The following is a 22175-nucleotide window of genomic DNA, read 5'->3' as shown; positions in this document are numbered from 1 at the left end:
TTTAAAAGGTTACTCTGGCTGCTCTGGGAGGAGTGGTTTGGAGAGTGGCAAGACCGCAGGCAAGTCTAGCAAGGAAGCTACTGCAGTACTGCAGTCAAGAAATCATGTGATGGAGGGTGGTGGCAGTGGAGATGGAGAGACAGAAAGAGTCCAGATGTATTTTGAAATTGGAAGTGATGAATTAACTTGCTGATGGATTGATTGAGAGGGAGGAAGATACTTCAGGTAATGCTTTGATGACTAGCTTGACAGTGGTGCCCTTCAGAAGACAAGGAAGACTGAAAGAGGAGCAGGTTTGGGGAGTCTGATGAGGGTGGAAATGCATACTTCCGTTTGGGAGTTGTTGAGTTTGAGATGGCTCTGAGACACTCCAGTGGAGATACAAAACAAGACAGCAGCCTGGGCAATATAGTGAGTGAGGCCTTGTCTCTACAAAAAATAAACAAAATTAGTCAGGTTGATGGTGCGCACCTGTGATCCCAGCTACTAAGGAGGCTGAGGTAGGAGGATCGTTTGAGCCCTGGAGGTTGAGGCTGCGGTAGCTGTGGTCATGCCACTGCACTCCAGCCTGAGTAACAGAGTGAGACCCCCATCTCCAAAAAAACAAAAAACAAAAGGCAGGTACTCGAAGAGGTGTGTTTGGAGAGTAGAGGTTGGACTAGGTATAGAAAAAAAGATAAAGGGCCTGGAAGCTGGCCCCAGGGAATTCCAACACTTAGAAATCAGATGGAGGAGGATAACCTTGAGCAAGGGCCTCCCAGGAGTGGCAGTGAGAAAGGTAGAAGGAAACAAATACAATGATGTAAGAGTAGTTAAGAGAGGCCATGTCACAAAGTGTTCCTAACTTAAGAAGTCAGTGCTAGCAACTTAAAAAGTATAATTTCCGAAAATACAAACTTGAAAAACCAGCAAATAACTTACATTGGCCTACATAGAAGTGCTTTATTTTATTTTATTTATTTATTTTTTTAAGACGGAGTCCTGCTCTGTCACCCAGGCTGGGGTACAATGACGTGATCTCAGCTCACTGCAACCTCCACCTCCTGGGTACAAGTGATTCTCCTGCCTCAGCCTCCTGAGTAGCTGGGATTACAGGTGCCCACCACAATGCACAGCTAATTTTTGTATTTTTAGTAGAGATGGAGTTTCACCATGTTGGCCAGACTGGTCTCGAACTCCTGACCTCAAGTGATCCGCCCACTTCAAGTGATCCGCACACCTCAACCTCCCAAAGTGCTGGGATTATAGGCATGAGCCACTGTGCTCAGCTACAAATGCTTTAAATTCATGCTAGTAAAACGAAAAACAGACAAAATTCTAGAACTTTGGAATTGGCATCAAATGGCTTCCATTTAAAAGAGGATTGCCGGCCAGGCGCGGTGGCTCACGCTTGTAATCCCAGCACTTTGGGAGGCCGAGGCGGGTGGATCACGAGGTCAGGAGATCGAGACCACAGTGAAACCCCGTCTCTACTAAAAATACAAAAAAATTAGCCGGGCGTGGTGGCGGGCGCCTGTAGTCCCAGCTACTCGGAGAGGCTGAGGCAGGAGAATGGCGTGAACCCGGGAGGCAGAGCTTGCAGTGAGCCGAGATTGCGCCACTGCACTCCAGCCTGGGTGACAGAGCGAGACTCCGTCTCAAAAAAAAAAATAAATAAAATAAAATAAAATAAAATAAAAGAGGATTGCCTTTTCTTCTGTAACTTCCCAGAAGAAAAAAAGTCATTCTTTGTATCAATCAGAGAGCAAAGACTCCAGAGCAATCTTACGACCAAACTATTAGGAATGATCTTTCTGACGGGGCACGGTGGCTCACACCTGTAATCCCAACACTTTGGGAGGCCGAGGCAGGCGGATCACGAGGTCAGGAGTTCCAGACCAGCCTGACCAACATGGTGAAACCTTGTCTGTACTAAAAATACAAAAATTAGCTGGGCGCGGTGGCACACGCCTGTAATTCCAGCTACTCAGGAGGCTGAGGCGGGAGAACCACTTGTACCCGGGAGGCAGAGGTTGCAGTGAACCGAGATCACACCACTGCACTCCAGCCTAGGCGACAGAGTGAAACTCTGTCTCAGAAAAAAAAAGGAATGATCTTTCTAAACACTTCAACAATTATTGTCACTGTCATTTTACAAACAGAAGTAACAGAGGCACAGAGAGGTTAACAACTTGTTCAAAGTCACACAAGTTACTGTGCTTTGAACCCAGGAACTACTATTACCAGTGATCGTGAACTTAACCACTGTACTAGACTGAGCCATGCTTATTTCAAAATACAAAATATAGATTAGACTAGGTGCTGTGAAGTGCACCTGTAATCCCAGCTACTCAAGAGACTGAGCGAGGAGGATTGACTGAGCCAATGAGTTCAAAATCAGCCTGAGCAACACAGCAAGATCCCATCTCAACAACAAATAAAACAGATTTTAAAAAAATGAATGCAGATTTTAAAAACAAAACCGAAGAGATAATCACTGCTAACATTTTGATACATAACTTCACTTTACATTTCTTTTCTTTTTTTTCTTTGAGACAGGGTCTTGCTATAGTGCCCAGGTTGGTCTCAAACTCCTGGCCTCAGGCAATCCTTCTGCCTCATCCTCCTGCATAATTGGGATTACAGGCTTGAGCCACAGCACCCGGCTCTCTTCTTATATCTATATTATGATAATAGCTAACATTTATCGAGCACACTATGTGTACTATTCGGAAGCTGTATGGCAAGTAAATGGCGGAGCTGAGATAGGAACTGGATAGCCTGATTCTCCTTCAATCTCCCTTTCTTTCAAATAAACACATTATTTTTAGGTTTTCTTCTATTACTGTTAATATGCATATATAAATAAATATACATATACATGTATGCACATATTTTTTCCTATGAACAACCTAAATATTGTCAGTGTGGAACCACAAGCCTCCTAGAGATCATCAGGACTTAAAGGGTTATTTCGATTATTAAAGATCTTTACATTGGATATGGTGGCTCATGCCTGTAATCCCAGCACTATCAGAGGCCAAGGCAGGAGGATCTCTTGAGCCCAGGAGTTTAAGACCAGCCTGGGCCATATAGTGAGACCCCATCTGTACAAAAAATTTTAAATTTTGTTTTTTAAAAATGAAGTCTGGGGCCAGGTGCGGTGGCTCACGCCTGTAATCCCAGCACTTTGGGAGGCCAAGGCAGGCAGATCATGAGGTCAGGAGTTCAAGACCAGCCTGGCCAACATGGTGAAACCCCGTCTCTACTAAAAATACAAAATTAGCTGGGCGTGGTGGTGGTGCCTGTAATCCCAGCTACTCGGGAGGCTGAGGCAGGAGAATCATTTGAAGCCGGGAGGTGGAGGTTGCATTGAGCTGAGATCATGCCATTGCACTCCAGCCTGGCCAACAGGGTGAGACTCCGTCTCAAAAGAAAAAAAAAAAAATGAAGTCTGGGAATGGTGGCTCACGCCTGTAATCCCAGCACTTTGGGAGGCCAAGGCAAGAGAATTACTTGAGCCCAGGAGTTTGAGACCAGCCTGGGTGACATAGTGAGGCCCCCGTTTCTACAAAAAATAAAAAGATTAGCCAGGTGTGATGGCATATGCCTCTAGTCCTACCTACTCAGGAGGCTGACGTGGGAGGATCACTTGAGCCCAGAAGGTTGAGGCTGTAGTGAGTCATGGTTGCGCCACTGCACTCCAGCTTGGGTGACATAGCGAGACCCTGTCTCAAAAAAAAAAAAGAAGCAAAACAAAAAAGAAAGAGAGAGAAATCCTTACAATATAGCTTTCATCTTTTTTTCTGAGATGGGATCTTGTTGTTTTGCCCAGCCTGGACTCAAACTCCTGGGCTCAAGCGATTCTCCTTCCTCAGCCTCTCAAGGTGATATTTTTCATTTTAAAGTTAATTCATTATTAGTTGCTTTCCTGCAACTCCTAGATTTTTAATTTATTCTAATTCATTTACTTATCTAATAAATATTTATTGAGGACCTATTATATGTACCAGACACCAGAGCAGCAGTTTGTCTTCACAGATTATATTTTCAGAGGGTGACAGGTACAAAATATATACTGATGGGATTAATTATTGTATGACAATTTTGTTGAGTGTCTCAGAGGAAAGGGATGTCACGGAGCACATACCAGGAACATCTGACTAGTGTACTCAGGACAGGAAAGGCTTTCCTGAGGAAGTGCATTTAAGCAGAAATGTGAAGGAAGAGTAGAAGTTAGGTAGAGGAAGAGGGCCAGAGGGAGCAGCCCCTGTGAATGCGCCAAAAGTAGTATGATACTTTTAAGAAACAAAAGAGCCTGTGTGGTAGCTCAGCCTATAATCCCAGCAACTGGTGGTAGGGGTGGGGGCATGGTGGGGCAGGAGGATCGCCTGAAGCCAGGAGTTTGAGACCAGGCTGGGAAGCATAGCAAGACCCTGTCTCTAAATAAATAAGTAAATAAATAAAGGCCTGTGTGACTAGAATACAGGGTGCTAGCAAAAGCAATGAGTCTGATGGCAAAGGCAGATTTATTTTAATATTATTCCTGACAGCCAAAAACTGGCTGGTTCAAGTGCAGCGGTGTTTACAACTCATTGATCATAACCAGTTACAGATTTCTTTGTTCCTTCTCCACTCCCGCTGCTTCGCTTGACTGGCCTAAAAAAATAATTAACAAATAAAGCTTTCTAGGAGACCACATTATTTCAAACTTAACCAAAAATCAAGACCCTGTTTTTCTAGTAAGCACTAAGTGTTCTCTTTAAGAGGTGCTTCCTTTGCCTTGTTAAGATAAATGTTATACCTTAAATCATAGAGATAAATGTTCCCACTAGAAACTGAGAAATTTATAGCAGAAACTGCAAGCTATCCCCTAACAGATGTTTCTCCTCTTCCTCTGTATTAACGGAACCCCTAATTCAGGGATATATGGTTATTCACAATTATAAAATTCACACCTTATTTTTTTACAAAAAAATTAGCCTGGCATGGTGGCACGTGCCTGTAATCCCAGCTACTCAGGAGGCTGAGGCACGAGAACCACCTGAACCTGCAAAGCAGAGACTGCAGTGAGCCAAGATTACGCCACTGCACTCCAGCCCAGGTGACAGACCGAGAGCCTGTCTCAAAAAAAAAAAAAAAAAATTACATTTTTCAGCTTCCCTTGCAAACCTAGGTGTGGTCATGTGACTTCCTTAAAGCCAACTGGTATGCACCCTTTGCTCCCTACTTCATCCTTCCTCTTGGATTGTGGATTTAATGGTCATTACTGTAGAATCCCAGGATGGCCTTGACCTTGGAATGATGGAGCAGTCAGCTGGAAAGAGTCCGGATTTTTGATGACTTTGTAGACAAGGTTCCTGAGACTTCCTACTACAGATTTTTACAAAAGAGAGAAGTAAACTTTTATCTTGTTTAAGCTGCTGTTATAGTAATTGCGGTTTTTGCCATTTACAGTAATGGCAAAAGTTAGTGCAAAAGTAATTGCACCAATTTTTGCCAGACACCAGAGCAGCAGTCTTCACAGATTATATAGTCAGAGGGTGACAGATATTAAATATATAATGATGGGATTAATTATTTTATGACAATTATTTTGAGTGTCTCAGAGGAAAGGGATGTCATGGAGCACATACCAGGAACATCTGACTAGTGTACTCAGGACAGGAAAGGCTTTCCTGAGGAAGTGAATTTAATTTGCCGTATAGTCTGTGAAGACAAACTGCTGCTCTGTTAGTAAAAGACAAAGTATTAGGCTGCTGTGCAACAACCTAATACTTTGTCTTTTACTAACAGTGGAAACTAATCCTATCTGAAATGACAGAATCAAAATAATTCAAATCAGAAATAATTCAAGAAAAATAACTATAAAGGATTAGTATTGATAAAAATATAAGGTCCTCTATTCTACTGAGTACAATACAGATCACAAGCTATAAACTATTTTTCCTTCAAAAGTTTTCTTATGACCATTCCAGGTGAGTTTTACACTTAATATCTTCTCTATCCTTAACATCTTAAAGGGCTCCCCATGTGTAGGACCATCTTATTTCTTTTTTTAAATAGAAATTTATTTTATATATTTATGTATTTATTTATTTATTTTCATTTTCGAGACAGGGTCTTATGCTGTCACCCAGGCTGGAATGCATTGGTGCAATTTCAGCTCACTGCAACCTCTGCTTCCCAGGCTTAAGCAATCCTCCCGCCTCAGCCTCCCTAGTGTCTGGACTACAGGCACAAACCACTACCCCTCGCTAATTTTTTGTATTTTTTGTAAAGACTCAGTTTCATCATGTTGCCCAGGCTGGTCTCGAACTCCTGGCCTCAAGTGATCCACCCACCTCAGCCTGTCAAAGTGCTCAGATTACAGGCATGAGTCACTGTGCCTAGCCAGGACCATCTTAATTATTTTCTTTATAGCTCCTGGAGGTCCAGCATGTTAGGTAGGCAGTAGAGTGTAGAGGTTAAGAAATGGAGTCTGAGAATCTAGCTGCCTAAATTTGAATCTCCCCTTGCTTCTCTTAACTATGTTATTTGGGGTAATTTAACTACTTAATATTTTTGAGTCTCAGTTTATCCTTTTTAAAAGTAAGATAATATGTTTTCTGGCTGGGTGCAGTGGCTCACACCTGTAATCTACTTTATAGAATTGTTGAGTGGAACAAATAACAGAAAGTGAGCAAAAAGCTTAGCAAAGTACCTAGCAGGTAGTAAGCACTCAATCAATGCTAACCATAATCATATCTTATAGATGCTTAACAAAATCTTGTCTAATAATTATTTGTGAAAATCTATACCAAGGAGATGACTTATTTCTTAGGCATTAAGAAAAGAAATAAAAGCCTTCCCTTTTGACTACCAGGAATAATCTAATAAATGTAACTAAAAATGAAAAAATAAATCTGGTCTAAAATGAACAATAATGGCCAGGCATAGTGGCTCATGCCTGTAATTTCAGCACTTTGGGAGGCTGAGGTGGGTGGATCACCTGAGGTCAGGAGTTCAAGACCAGCCTGGCCAACATGGTAAAATTCCATCTCTACTAAAAATACAAAAATTAGCTGGGTGTGGTGGCACCCACCTGTAGTCCCAGCTACTTGGGAGGCTGAAGCAGAAGAATCGCTTGAATCCAGGAGGTGGAGGTTGCAGTGAGCCAAGATCATGCCACTGCACACCCGCCTGGGCAATAGAGGGAGACTCTGTCTAAACAAAAATAAAAACAAAAAGGTTGGTATATCTGTTAGGGTCCCAGAAGAGAACAGATGACTTACTTAAATCGGGATGGTTTCAGGAGGGTTTGTTTAGAGAAGGTGTCTTCACAGAAGTGTGAGTTGTATGTAGGGGAATCACAGAATCACAGGTAGTAGTAGTAATAGTAGTAGCAGTAATAGTAGTAGAAGAAGAATTTGGGCTTAGTAAAACTGGCTGTTCCTTCATGCCTCTCCAGGCCTGAAGGTACAAAGAGAGGGAGCAGTTATCAGAGCCCAGAAAAAGAGTCCTGCAGCAGCTACCTTGAGAGCGGCAGTAACTTTCAACTGAAGGGCATAGCCAGCCTGAGGTGACCTTGAAGGAGTAACCCAGAGTAATAATTACCCTGATCCCTCCATCTTTCCCGTCTCCCATGGGTTAAGGGCCCAATCTCATAAGGAACAAGACTGCCCCCGCCACTGCAGATGCCAATCTGTGATGTAGACATGCGTGTGTGTGTGTGTGTGTGTGTGTGTGTGTGTGTGTGTGTGTGTGTACTGGAAAATAGCACTGTAGGTGGATCTGGTTTATTTCATTATAGATATGTATATATATGTGTGTATATTTGTCTGTGTATATACGTGTACACATCATATATAATATATGGTATGTACATATGTACACATCACATATTACTATATATGTGATTTGTGTGTAAGTATTCTATATGTAAGTCCTTAGAATGTATTATATTCACTTTGTAGCCTATTAGTTTATCTTTGTAATTCTAAATTTTTTTTTTTTCTTTTTTTTTTTTTGAGACGGAGTCTCACTCTGTCGCCCAGGCTGGAGTGCAGTGGCGCAATCTCGGCTCACTGCAAGCTCCACCTCCCAGGTTCACGCCATTCTCCTGCCTCAGCCTCTCCGAGTAGCTGGGACTACAGGTGCCCGCCACCACGACCAGCTAATTTTTTGTATTTTTAGTAGAGACGGTGTTTCATCGTGTTCTCGATCTCCTGACCTCGTGATCCACCCGCCTCGGCCTCCCAAAGTGCTGGGATTACAAGCGTGAGCCACCGCGCCTGGCCTCTAATTTTTTTTTTTACATGGGGTCTCACTCTGTCACCCAGGCTGGAGGGCAGTAGTACTATCATGACTCACTGCAGCCTTGACATCCTGGACTCAAGTGGTGCCCCCACCTCAGCCTCTCAAGTAGCTGGAACTACAGGTGTGCCACCATGCCCAGCTATTTTTTTAATGTAGAGATGGGGGGGGTCTCACCATGTTGCTCAGGCTTGTCTCAAACTCCTGGGCTCAAGCCATCCTCCCACCTTATTCTCCCCAAATGCTGAGAGTACAGGTATGAGCCACTGTGCCTGACCTATGATTCTAATTTTTAAAGACTTCTTATTACAGAAAATTTCAAACATATACAAAATTAGAAAGAATAGTATAATAAACCACTAGGTACCTCTCATTCAGCTCAACAATGATAACTCATGGCCAATTTTATTTCATCTGTACTCCCACCTTGTACCTTCTCCTATATTATTTTGAAGCGAATCACATGTAGCCTGTAATTTCATCTATAACTATCTCAGTAAGAAACACTAATAGGTAAGAACTCCTTTCTTCTAACATATGTCATTATACAATTTTTAAAAATTGACAAGGATTATTTAACATTCTCAAATATCCAGTGAATATACAGCTTTCCAGATGGTTCATAAATGTCATATTTTAAATTTGTTTTGCTTGTTTGAATCAGAATCCAAATTAGATCCATGCATTTTAACTGTTTGAGATCACTTTTAAGTTTCTTTAATTTACACATTCCTCCTCGATTCCTCTCTCTCTCTCTTTTTTTTTTTCCTTGCATTTATTTGTCAAATAAACCGGGTTGTTTGCCCTGAAAACATTCTCACAGTCTGGACTTTGCTGAGTGCATCCTTGGGGCAAACTTTAACATGTTCCCAGGTCCTTTGTATCTTCTGTAATTTGTGATCCCAATTTTTTAAAAAAATGATTTCCTTAAAAATCATTATATTAAAAAGGACAATTGCACTCATATGTTTATCACAGCACTAGTCACAATAGCAAAGTCATGAAACCAACCTAAGTGCCCGTCAACAGTTGGCTGCATAAAGAAAATGTGAGATAGATAGATAGATAGATAGATCGATCGATCGATCGATCGATCGATCGATAGATAGATAGATAGATAGATAGATAAATATCTCATGGAACACTATGCAGCCATAAAAAAGAATGAAATCATGTCCTTTGCAGCAACGTGGATAGGGCTGGAGACTATTATTCTAAGTGATCTAATTCAGAAACAGGAAATCAAATACCACATGTTCTCACTTATAAGTGGTAGCTTCACAATGGCATACATGGACATAAAGATGGAAATAATAGACACCCAAAGGGAGGAAGTTTGCAGGGGGACTAGGGTTGAAAAATTACCTATCAGATACGATGTTCACTATTTGGATAAGGGATACACTAGAACCCCAATCCATCCCCACCAATGTGAAATACAGTCATGTAGTAGACATACACATATACTCCTTGAATCTAAAACTAAATTAAATTTTAAATAAATTTAAAAAATTTATCTTTAGGTAGCCAATTTAGACTTGTAAGTCTATGTTGGAGGGTGTAAAAAATTGTATTAGGTTTGGAAGCACTATTAGAGTATTTCATAGGTGAGTTGCCATATTTAGATTTTTTTAATTTATGAGAATTATTTCAGTACTTGAGAATATTTATCAGTCAGAAAAATTGAAGGGCTGGAAAAGAAAATCATATATGCTAGATTTATGAATGCAATTTTAAATGTTTAAATGGCCAGGCATGGTGACTCATGCCTATAATCCCAGCACATTGGGAGGCTGACACAGGAGGATCACTTGAGCCCAGGAGTTCACGACCAGCCTAGGCAACATGGTGAGACCCTGTCTTAGAAAAAAGAAAAAAAAAATTAATATTTAAATGTATTTAACTTACTCAAGTATTATTTTAGCTGCTAGTCTATAAATAGAATAATAAGAACTATTGCAGCCATCAAAAAGAATGAGTTCATGTCCTTTGCAGGTACATAGATGAAGCTGGAAGCCATCATTCTCAGCAAACTAACACAGGAACAGAAAACCAAACACCTCATGTTCTCACTCATAAGTGGGAGCTGGACACTGAGAACACATGGACACAGAGAGGGGAACATCACACACCGGGGCCTGTCGGGGGTGGGGGGCAAGGGGAGGGAGAGCATTAGGAAAAATACCTAATGCATGTGGGGTTTAAAACCTAGATGACCAGTTGATAGGTGCCGCAAACCACCATGGCACATGTATTCCTATGTAACAAACCTGTGTGTTCTACACATGTATACCAGAACTTAAATTAAAAAAAAAAAAGAATAATAAGAACTATAAATCAAACTTGAAAGCTTGAGGAAAAACTATACTTTACTGTTACTTCAATCAATTTAATGTTAATTTTTTAAAAATCTGTAAATGACCAGGCACGGTAGCTCATGCCTGTAATCCCAGCACTTTGGGAGGCCGAGGCAGGCAGATCACCTGAGGTCAAAAATTCAAGACCAGCCTGGCCAACATGGTGAAACCCCATCTTTACTAAAAATATAAAAATTAGGGCAGGCACAGTGGCTCGTGCCTGTAATCCCAGCACTTTGGGAGGCCAAGGCAGGTGGATCATTTGAGGTTGGGAGTTCCAGACCAGCCTGGCCAACATGGTGAAACCTCATCTCTACTAAAAAATACAAAAATCAGCCTGGCATGGTGGCAGGTGCCTGTAATCCCAGCTACTCAGGAGGCTGAGGCAGGAGAATCATTTCAAACTGGGAACCTGGGAGGCGGAGGTTGCAGTGAGCTGAGACTGTGCCACTGCACTCCAGCCTGGGTGACAGAGTGAGACCCCCATCTCAAAAAAAAAAAAAATTATGTGAATAATCTCGTGCCTCAAAGACAACAAAATACATCAACTTAAAGATGTTTTTGCCCTCATCTGTCAAAAATCACATCCAGACAACAACGAGAACAAAAACGGAAGCCGACAGAAACAGGAATACCTGACTTGGTAGAGCAAAGTCAAGCATGCAAGTAGCACCCACGCTCAGGAATTGGTGGTATCAAGTATTTAGGAAGACAGGAGGGATGAGGGGCTGAAAAGTGATGGAACATTTGAAAATCAGCATAAAGCACAATTAGACCTCAGACTCCCATATCTAACAGCCTACCCCAGTTGGAAATGGAAATACAAATCCCAAAGTTTCTGGATTTAGGAAAGTTATACCTAGAAGAGGGCAGAGGAGAAGAGTCCAACGGAAAACTGGAGAGGTGGCTGGGATGGTGGTTCACGCCTGCAATACCAACACTTTGGAGGTCCAAGCGGGAGGACTGTTTGAAGCCAGGAGTTAGATACCAGCCTGGGTAACATAGCGAGGTGCCATCTGTACAAAAAAGAAAAAAAAAAAATTAGCCGGCTGTGGTGGTGCATCTGTAGTCCCAGTTACTCAGGAGGCTGAAGCTGAGGTTGCAGGGTTGCTTAAGCCCAGGAGTTTCAGGGTTCAGTGAGCTATGATCTTACAACTGCATTCCAGCCTGGGTGACAGAACAAGACCTTGTCTTCAAAAAAAAGGGAAAAAAAGAAAAAAGAAGACTTGGGAGGAGGAATGCCAGGTCTGTTTTTTGAGCCTTGTCTGCAGCCTTTCCTGTGATCATGTGAACCACCCCATGTCCTCCCAGTGAATTCCTTTTCTATTTAAGTCAGCCTGAGTCAGTTTCCATGCCTATAACCAAGAACCCTGACTAACGTAATATTTTGCACTTACTTGGTGACAATTCTATTAACATTATGTTTCCATCCCCCATAAGCCCATAAGGGTAGTTTTTTTCCTGCAACCTCTGCCTCCCGGGTTCAAGTGATTCTCGTGCCTCAGCCTCCTGAGTAGCTGAGATTACAGGGACGTGGCCAGCTCGTTTTTGTATTTTAAGTAGAGATGGGGTTTCACCATGTTGACCAGGCTGGTCTCGAACTCCTGACCTCAAGTGATCCGCCCACCTCGGCCTCCAAAGTGCTGGGATTACAGGCATGAGCCACCCCGCCCGGCTCCATTTACTTTTATAGGAACATTGCAGAATCAGTGATGGGTCCTACAAAATCAGTCTAGTGGTGCATGCACTTAAAGGTACTTAAAGCTGTCGCTGGGTGAGATAACATTCACAAACACTTTGTAAAGCATAGAACACTAAACAAAGCAAAGCTGTATTACTCTGATTCTCCTGGGTCTCATGTTTCCAAGGGTCTTCCATGTGAGATAGCACTCCTTAGGGACTGCCTATGACCCTGGAAGATCCCACTTAGGTCCTTCTTACAGGCTGGTCTTGTGTTGGTTAACAGTTTGTAAGTGCTCAATGTCTTATGTTGAAGGCATGAATATAAGCCACCAGGCAATTTTTCTTCCTTTTTTAAAATCAGTGAGCAGTCTTTTCTTCCCACACCCCCACCCCACCCACTGCCTGTTTGAGTCAGTGTTCATGAACCCTCCTCTCACAGATTCTTCTGTCTTGATCACCCACGAAACAGTTTCCCTATGCTGCAAGAAACAATAAGGGAACTTGCAAACAAATACTTCTGCCTGATGACAATTGTGTATGAATTGAAATAGGACCTCTATCAAAGGTGACTGATATACCATTTTCCAAACTGAACTACTCTATTCTTTTTCTGCAAAGCATTAGTTTGTAGAAAAACTCTGTTGCTCTCCAGAAAGTCAAGTTGAAAGGTCTAGAGATTGACATAAACATCCTGTGCTTTCTGTAAGTGTTCACTTACAGATCATGAATCTATGGCAACCATTCTCAAACAGGTGTTTATATACAGCCTGCACCGACTGATTTGTTCCCTTGAAAAGTATTTTGTGAGAGCATACATGTAGCAGTCCCTGCACTTGGGCCCAGGATACAGTGGTGACCAAGACAGAGAAGATCCCTGACTCTGAGAAGGTCAGGCACATATGTCCTAAGTTATTGCCTATAGGGTAAATAGTACTTAGGTCTCTGCCATTACAAGACCAAAGTAGAAAACCTGGAATATTTGGGGGTGGGTAATGAGGAAGCAGCAAGCGGCAGTAAAATATTGTTTGGGGGAGTAAGAGTTTCTCATACAATGGGACTCCTCTAATGCCTCCAACATAGCATTCATTCGTTTGCTTGTGCCCTGTAAGATAATGCAAAGGCACTTGCACTTTGAGTCCCAGAAGGAGCAGAGACTGGAAAAAAACAAGAAGACTGCGGCGTGACAAAGAAACAAAAAAAGACTAATTAGCTAAGAGTTTTGGTCCGGGCGTGGTGGCTCATGTCTGTAATCTCAGCATTTTGGGAGGCTTGAGATGGGTGGATCACCTGAGGTCATGAGTTCGAGACCAGCCATGACCAACATGGCAAAATCCCGTCTATACTAAAAAATACAAAAATTAGCCGAGTGTGGTGATGTGTGCCTGTAGTCCCAGCTACTCAGAAGGCTGAGGCAGGAGAATTGCTTGAACCCGAGAGGCGGAGGTTGCAGTGAGCTGTGATCGCACCACTGCACTCCAGCCTGGGCAACAAAGCGAGAGACTCTGTCTCAAAAAAGAAAAAAAAAGAAAAAAAGAAAGAAAAGAGAGTACTGGGCCAGACATGGTGGCTCACACCTGTAAGTCCAGCATTTTGGGAGGCAGAGGCAGGAGAATTTCTCGAGGCCAGGAGCTTGAGACCAGCCTGCACAACATAGCCAGACCCAGTCTCTACAAAAAAATTAAAAATTACCCAGGCATGGTGGAGGCTGAGTGGGGAGGAGTTGGAGACTACATTGAATTACGATTGCGCCACTGCACTCCAGCCTGGGGCAAAAGAGCAAGACCCTGTCTCTTAAAAAAAAAAGAGTTATGGCTAGCACTGCTCAGCTTAGTGAAGCTGTCTGGCCACTGTCATCATTTATTCAGTACCATGGACCTGGACCAGCATCTTTTTGCTGAGTTTTGAGTGTATTATATAATTCCTGATCAGCATTGTTAGAGCTTTGAATACCTCTTGAGCAGTCTATCGAAATTAGTGAACTGAATACATACTTCACATTTTGAATAGGTAAAACATTCACATGGCTCGTAATTCAAAAAGTATAAGAGTACACAGTAAAAAGCCTCCCTTTTACATTTGTTCTCTCGCTGCTCAATATCCCACCACTGAAGGAATCCAATTAGTTTTTTAAAAAAACGTTTTGTGGGTAAATAGTAGGTATATACATTTATGAGGTACATGATCAGTTAGTTTTTTAGAGTAAGTAGGATTTTTAAAAATAAGTTTTGGCCAGGAATGGTGGCTCACGCCTGTAATCTAGCACTTCAGGAGGCTAAGGTGGGAGGGGTCTCTCAAGCCCAGGAGTTCGAGACCATCCTAGGCAACATGGTGAAACCCTGCTTCTAAAAAAAAATTTAAAAATTAGCCGGGCGTGGTGGTGTGCATCTGTAGTCCCAGCTTCTCAGGAGGCTGAGGCCCACTTGAGCCCAGGAGGTTGAGGCTGAGGCTGCAGTAAGCCGTGTTTGTACCACTGCACTCCAGACTGGGCAACAAGTGAGACCTTGCCTCAAAACATTTTTTTTATTTTATTTATTTTTTGAGACCTAGTTTAGCTCTTGTTGTCCAGGCTGGAGTGCAATGGTGCCATCTCGGCTAACTGCAAACTCTGCCTCCCGGGTTCAAGTGATTCTCCTGTCTCAGTCTCCCAAGTAGCTGAGATTACAGGCATGCGCCACCACACCCAGCTAATTTTGTATTTTTAGTAGAGACAGGGTTTCATCGTGTTGGTCAGGCTGGTCTCGAACTCCTGACCTCGAGTGATCCACCTGCCGCAGCCTCCCAAAGTGGTGGAATTATAGGGGTGAGCTACTGTGCGTGGCCAAACTAAATTATTTTATTGTGTATATTGAACGTATACAACATGATGTTATGGAATATGTCGTGTATCAATAGTAAATAGGTTACTATTGTGAAGCAAATTAACATATCCATCGTCTCACATAGTTACCTATGTTTTTGTGACAACAGTAGCTAAAATCGACTTATTTAGCATGAATCTCATACACAGTGTAAACTTATTACCTATAGCTCTCATATACATTAGATCTCTAGGCTTGTTCTCATGTACACTGGCTCTCTAGACTTGTCCTAAATATCTGCTACTTTGTACCCTCTGATCTACATCTCTGATTCTCCATCACTCCACCCCACAACCTGCTCCGGGTAACCACTGTTTTGTTGTCTATCTCTGTATTAGGTATAGTAAATAGGATTCTTAACTAGCCTTCTAATTTGAGAACCGTATCTCAGCCCCGTGACAACCTGTTCTTCTAGAGTATATCCTGTTCCACAGGATTTATATGAATCAGAAGTTCAGATTTTCATTTCCAGATGAGTTTAGTGTGAGCTGTCCTCAAGAGGGAAAAAAACAGAAAAAACAATTTGAAGAGACAGGAAAAATGTATACGTTAAAGTGTTAATACTCTCAGAGAATTTTATGCCATCAAACCAATCTCTACCAAACAAGGTTATACTATCAAGTTTTAAAAATCTGGTTTCCTAAAGAAAACTACACATGGTTCTATGAAATTACAAAAAATAAGTGATTGCTAAGTGCTGCGTACTGTTCTAAGTACCTTATACAAATTACATCATTTAAACTTTCCAACAACCACATGAAGGTAAGTATATTTAATAGGTGAAGAAAACAAAGGACAGAGAAATTAAGCAAAGTGTGTTTTCAAACCCAGACTGGGGGCTCCAGAGCTCTCACTCTTAACCTGAATGATACTTATGTCTGTTCTGATAGAAAACAGACAAAAGGAGGCCAGGTGGAGTGGCTCACACCTGTAATCCCAAAATTTTGGAAGGCCGAGGCAGGCGGATCACTTGAGGCCAGGAATTCGAGACCAGCTTAGCCAACATGGTGAAACTCCATCTCTACTAAAAATACAAAAATTAGCAGGGGGCAGTGGCACACACCTGTAATCTCAGCTACTCTGGAGGCTGAGGCAGAAGAACTGCTTGAATCTCGGAGGGAGAGGTTGCAGTGAGCCAAGATCATGTCACTGCACTCCAGCCTGGGTGACCAGAGTGAGAGACTGTCTCAAAAAAAAAAAAAAAAAAAGCACCCGGCACCTCTTTTTGTTTTGCTTATTGTTTTTTTGTTCTCGTCTGTTCAGAATTTTTTGTCTTCAAGTGTTAGTATCCATCAAAATTACCCCTGATGTTTAAATGCAGATTCCCAGGTCTCAGCACTGACCTAGAGAATTAGAATCCCTGGGGGAAGGGCTCCAGCTGCAGGAATGCTTTTTTTAAAAAAACAAACAACGGAGAGGCTGAGGCAGGAGAATGGCGTGAACCCGGGAGGTGGAGCTTGCAGTGAGCCGAGATCGCGCCACTGCACTGCAGCCTGGGCGACAGAGCGAGACTCCGTCTCAATAAAAAAACAAACAAACAAAAAAAAAACAAAAACAAACAAACAAACAAACAAAAAACAGTGCCCTAGATGATTCCAAGGCGGGTGGCTGGTAAGCATACTCTGACAAATATTGTACATATGGCAGTTTCTTTCCCAAAATTGGCCACAACCATACTTTCCATCACATATATGCTGCTAGTTCCTAGAGTTTTGCAGCTCCCCTTTCAAGAGGTGGTGTCCATGTTCCCTGCCCTCGAGACAGGGTGGGTTTTGTGGCTGGTTGACTGATGGATTATGGTTATTGTGATGCCATGCGACTTCCACGAGGCCATGTGATTTCCATGGCTGGGTCAAAAAGGGCGATTTAGTGTCCATTTCAGCTTGCTAGAACACTTACTCTTGGAGCCCAGCCACCATGCAATGGGGAAGCCCAAGATGCCCCAGGGAGAGGCCCACCTGCAGTGAAACTAAAAGCCAGCACCAACTTGCTCGCCTTGTGAACCAACATGGAAGCCAATTTTCTGGTTGCACAGGCTGATGCAGCACAAGCAGAGTGTGCCTTCCTGCCAAGCCCTGCCCAGACTGCAGACCTACACACTCCCAACACAACAGCACTCCGCCTTTCTGCCTACCAGCATGAATTATCCTGGGTCCTCTATAAAATATTCTGAAAAGTGTATTTGTCCAGTTTCATTTACTTTTGCAGATTCTTCTAGTCACAGAACCACCTACTGCAGACTTCTGGTTGTTTGAAATTCTCATTATTACCTCTGAACCTTGGCTTCTCATCTAAAACGTTCTGTTAATAATAGAGCCTACCTCATCTGTTTTATAATTGAATGACGTATTAAATTTATGTAATCATTTAGCATCGTGCCAGCACTAAATATTTCTTATTGTTCTTAGTAGGTTTCTTGTATTCAGAGCTCCAGTTTCTTTAGTGCACTATTTTTTCTCTCTCATAGCTCAATGCCATTTCACAGGCCATTTCCTATGCTTGGCATACTCTTCCCTACAAGGTCAGATAGGTTCTTACTCATCATTTAGGACTCCACTTATTTAAGAAGGCTTCCCTGAGTTCTCAAGCAGTTAATGCCTCTCTGCTAAAATAGCACCTTGGAGGAACCTCTATTACAGCCCTTAACACATTGGATTGTAACTAATTGTTTACTGGGCTCTCTTCTCCATTAGAATGTAAGTTCCTGGGAGGCATGGTCAGTCCTGTCTTCATTTATTCACCATCTACTGTCTGTTGGTGTGCTAGGAAACACTGTGGTTAAGTAGTTAAGGGCCAGGTCTTGGTGGATCTGCCTAGGGACAAAACAGCTCCTTGGAAAAGGTTAACTCTCTAAGCCTTATTTGTAAAATGGAAACAACACCTCCTCCTTATGATTGCTGTGAAGATGAAGTCAAGTGCTTGCAAACAGTCCACCACACAGCAAACCATCCGTCATCAGGATAAAATGCTTCCCCAACAATTCAATTTTCGGGCACCCCCACTCTAATTCTCTCATAGGACCTCGCACTCTATGAGTAATCTCTGGTTTACGGATTACTCTGGGTTCTTTAAACCTCTCCTTGGTCATTCGTCCTGTTAACAATTCTGAGTCTCAACTGTTAGGTCTAGGCGTTCAGAACCATTCTTCCCGCCTCCAACTCGCTCCAAACCCTTTTCCTTCTGCCTACCCTGGGCCTACGGGGCGTGTGAGAGGTCCGATTTATACAATTTAAACATCAAAACTCCTCCAACAGCGTGTGAGTAACTGGAGAGACCCCCAGTCAGAGCTTTGCCACCGAGTTTCAGTCTTGCCCTCCCTTTGAGGAAGGAGCAGGACGACGAGCCCCACCTCAGTCGTTCACAGCAGGGAACGCGCGCAATGCAGGCTGAGCTGAAAGAACGAACGCGTGAATGAATGAATGGGCTACGTCGGAGGCCAGGCCTCTGTTACGTCTTCCACCGGCGCGGGCGTGGCCACGGTTAAGAGAGCCGCGCGCGCGGGCGCGCGCGGCCCGTGCCGTACTACTGTCGCGGGCAGGCTCGGCCACGAGCGCCGGAGCCCCGCGCCTCCCCGCGCGGCCTCTCCCAAGTCCCTGCACCGCCGCAGAGCGTCACTTCCGCCATCCCGGGCCGCGGTTGGGCGGGGCGCACGGGGGAGGGGGCCAGGTCGGAGGGAAGCCCGCCCGTGCCCGAGTCCGCGCCCGAGCAGGGACTACATTTCCCGAGGGGCCTCGGCGGCGGCTGCGGCGACGGGCGCGGCAACGTCCCCCGGAAGTGGAGCCCGGGACTTCCACTCGTGCGTGAGGCGAGAGGAGCCGGAGACGAGATCAGAGGCCGAACTCGGGTTCTGACAAGATGGCCGGGCTGCCCCGCAGGATCATTAAGGTAACCGCCCAGGCCGGCCTCCAGCTCTTCGCTCTGCTCTCGTCGGCTTAGCTGGGCAGGCAGCGCGGCCTCTCGCCTCCTTCGGCCCGCGGCCCGCCCGCTCTGGGAGGCCCGAGGCGGCGCGGAGAGGGGTTGGCCGCGGCGGCGAGGGAAGTCGGGTGCTGGGGAGGGGGCGCCGGGGAGACTTCCGGCCGCGGCGGGGCAGCCGGACAGCGGAGACCCGGGGCTTTCAGGCGGCCGCCTGGCGGGCTGGGGAGTGCTGTCCCGCGCCCCGGCGGAGGGTGGGGCGGCAAGGCTGCGGGTCTCTGGGCTTGGGCGCGGGCCTCCATAGCTTCTGAGACCACCCCCCGCCGGAGGCCGCGGGCGCGCGGGAATCGCGGCGGGGCTCGGACTCCTGGCGGGGATTGTGGCCCGACGAGGTCCCTCGGCAGCCGAGCCCCTCTTCTCCGCCCGGACTGGGCCGCGGAGGTGCGGCAGCCACGGGTGCAGAATGAATGAACCGGGAGGGTCAGGCCGGGCGGGGCCCTGCGCCCCGGGAAGTGGCTCTGGGAGGCCCGCGCGTCTTGCCGCGGTCAGCACATGCTCGCCCCTGGTTGCGGCGGCTGCCTGGGGTCCGGGGACGGGGGGGGGCCCCGCGCCCCGCTGCCCTTGCTTCCGCGATCTCTCTCTTCTAAATACGTTTCCGCTCGTTTATCTCTGCGAAGTGATTTTACTCTGGTTGGCAAACTCAGAGCTGTTCGGAGGAAATAGTTTTAACACAAGGCTGGGGGAGGGCCGCAGTTATGGGGGATTCTCTCTTCTCTCTTCTCTCTCTCCTCTCTTTTTCGTAGATATGAGGCCTCGCTATAGTGCCCAGGCGGATTCCAAAACTCCTGGCTTCAGAGATCTTCCTACCTTGGCCTCTATGGGGGATCTCGTGACATCTTTTGCCCCTTAATTTTGTGCGTTTTAATTATTAATTGGCTGTTTATGAATACTGTGTTTTGACAAGTATATATGGAACCATGACATTTTCGATTCTTTGATTTTGTAAAGTCTTAAGGAAATATCGACAAGCCTTCAGACGTTGAGATATTCCTTGTCATCACAACAACTAAACCTTAAATTTTTGTGTCAGTTTTTATGAAGGAAATTAGTTGAACATTTATGTGGCTAAATGCGCCAGTTAAAGTGACTCAATTGCAGCATCATTTTGCTTGATATAACCTGGTGAACGTGTGTGTTAATCTTGTTCATTCTTGTGAAATCTATGGGGAGATGCATACTAAGTGGAAGACCTATTAGGCTTTGAGGATGTTGTACTGTATACCGCTTCATCCAATTGCGTTTAAATGTATCTGAGATGAGGGAGATGTCACTGACCTAAGGGTGCTGATGTAGAGAAATAAGACGTTTTTGTATGGTAGAAATTCTTAGAAATGAGAGAAGTAGAGCAGATTGTCAGGGAGCACTGGAGTCTAATAATGTGAATCTTCATAGTCCGAAATTTGTTGTGTGTGGATTTATCTAGGATTCTGTCCAAGGAGTTTTAATTGTCATATGTATTGGCAGGTCCTTACAACGTGGTTTTATTTATAATGCAGTCACATGGTCCCCAAAGATCATGTTTATTGAGGCCCCAGTTGAAAAATGAATAGGGAGTGATAGAGCCATACATCAAATATCCTTGTTTTTGTTGTTACTTAGGTTATTGACTAAGTATATAATGCAAGTTGACATTCATGATAATTCTTTAAAATACATAAGGAACTAAACATTTAACACGCATTTTTCTATTTCTGGTTATGAAGATATGCCCGGTAATACGAAAGCCTTGGATGAAAAAATAAATTCTGTGGAACCTTGTTTATAAATTTACAGAAATGGTTTAAGGCAATAAGTTGAAGTCCTCATGATTCAATTCATTTGGCACACAGTAATTTAATTTACACCGGGTATTTACATTTTGCTGTTCAAACTAAGTAGTAACTCATACTGTGATATATAATCTTAATTTTACGGTATCTTGTTGAGAACATCTATCTAATGAATGGTACCTTGATTTGGGTTTTATCTTATTAGTTTAATGTCATTTATAGCTTAAAAGGATGGTTTTCTCCAATCCTTAAACAGAAGACTAAAATACTAGATTTTTAAAAGTGTCCATGCTTGTGTTATGTACGTTGTTCATAATCAGTGACAATGCTTTAAAAAAAATCAATTTATTTTTAAAAGTTGCCTCTTTTCTGTCAATCACTATACAAAGTTCTGTATGGTGGATGGGGGTAGCAGTATTGTCCTGAGGCAATAGGGACATGACTTTGTAGATTGGACTGTTAATTTGTTTTATTTCTGGGTAATCTTTGACTTTCTTCTTTTCTTTTTTCTTTTTCTTTTCTTGAGACTCGTCTCACTGCGCTCCCAGGCTGCAGTGCAGTGGCAGGGTCATGGCTTACCACAGCCTTGATCTCCTGGTCTTAGATGATCCTCCCACTTAAGCCTCCTGAATAGCTGGGACTGCAAGGTGCATGCCACCACACCCAGCTACTTTTTGTAGAGACGGGGTTTCGCCATGTTGCCCAGGCTGGTCTCAAACTCTTGACCTCACACAATCCACCCACTTCAGCCTCCCAAAGTGCTGGGATCACAGGCATGAGCCACTGTGCCCCGCCTGACCTTTGACTTTCAAAGGATGAAATTTAGTGTTGATACAACATCAGTGTTACCATTCTCATCTAATGAAAATGTTAAAATAAGGTGGCTTGATTTGCATGACTGTTAATATGATGCTAACTTACAGTGATCACTATTTACATTTGTAGATTTCTTAACCATTTGATTCTCACAGACATTTTTGTGAACTAGACAATATATTTTGCAGTCTAGAAACTGACTTAAATGACTTTCCTAAGGCAAAGCTGGTAAGAGGCAGAATTTGGATCTTGATTAGTGTAACATTCCCCTGTCTGTTGTTACTGTAAAATGACTAACTACAAATACAAGATGATTTTCTGGACTACTATTCACCCAGTTGCTATCTCATTTAGATTCCTGTATCTAATCCAGTAGCCAATTCTGTAGGTTCTGCTTTCAATATATGCACTAAATCAGACAACTTTCCCCCCTGTGTCTTTCAAAC

General features: G+C 43.7%; 2 protein-coding genes across 4 annotated transcripts in view; one reads left to right on the top strand and one right to left on the bottom strand.

Moving 5' to 3' along the window:
* Positions 1-18581, bottom strand: part of MRPL42 (mitochondrial ribosomal protein L42) — a 63634-nt gene extending 45053 nt beyond the window's left edge. For 2 of the 3 annotated variants that reach the window (XM_058424803.1, XM_058424801.1), the window contains exons 1-2: positions 18522-18581; positions 11491-11647 (exon numbers count right to left, since the gene is read on the bottom strand). The gene's annotated coding sequence lies outside the window, so the exon portion shown is untranslated. Of the gene's footprint in view, positions 1-11266; positions 11360-11490; positions 11648-18521 lie in introns of all 3 variants that reach the window. The other variant, XM_032170901.2, reaches the window with a different exon arrangement.
* Positions 18582-18829: 248 nt separating this feature from the next.
* The window catches only part of UBE2N (ubiquitin conjugating enzyme E2 N), a 32540-nt gene continuing 29194 nt past the window's right edge, over positions 18830-22175 (top strand). The window contains exon 1 of the mRNA XM_032170900.2: positions 18830-19057. Coding sequence (XP_032026791.1) covers positions 19028-19057 — 30 coding nt within the window. The 5' untranslated portion in view covers positions 18830-19027. The remainder of the gene's footprint in view (positions 19058-22175) is intronic.

This window comes from Hylobates moloch, unplaced genomic scaffold (assembly GCF_009828535.3).
Source record: "Hylobates moloch isolate HMO894 unplaced genomic scaffold, HMol_V3 SCAFFOLD_12, whole genome shotgun sequence".
Taxonomy (NCBI): domain Eukaryota; kingdom Metazoa; phylum Chordata; class Mammalia; order Primates; family Hylobatidae; genus Hylobates; species Hylobates moloch.
This window is presented reverse-complemented; position numbering and strand designations above follow the sequence as displayed.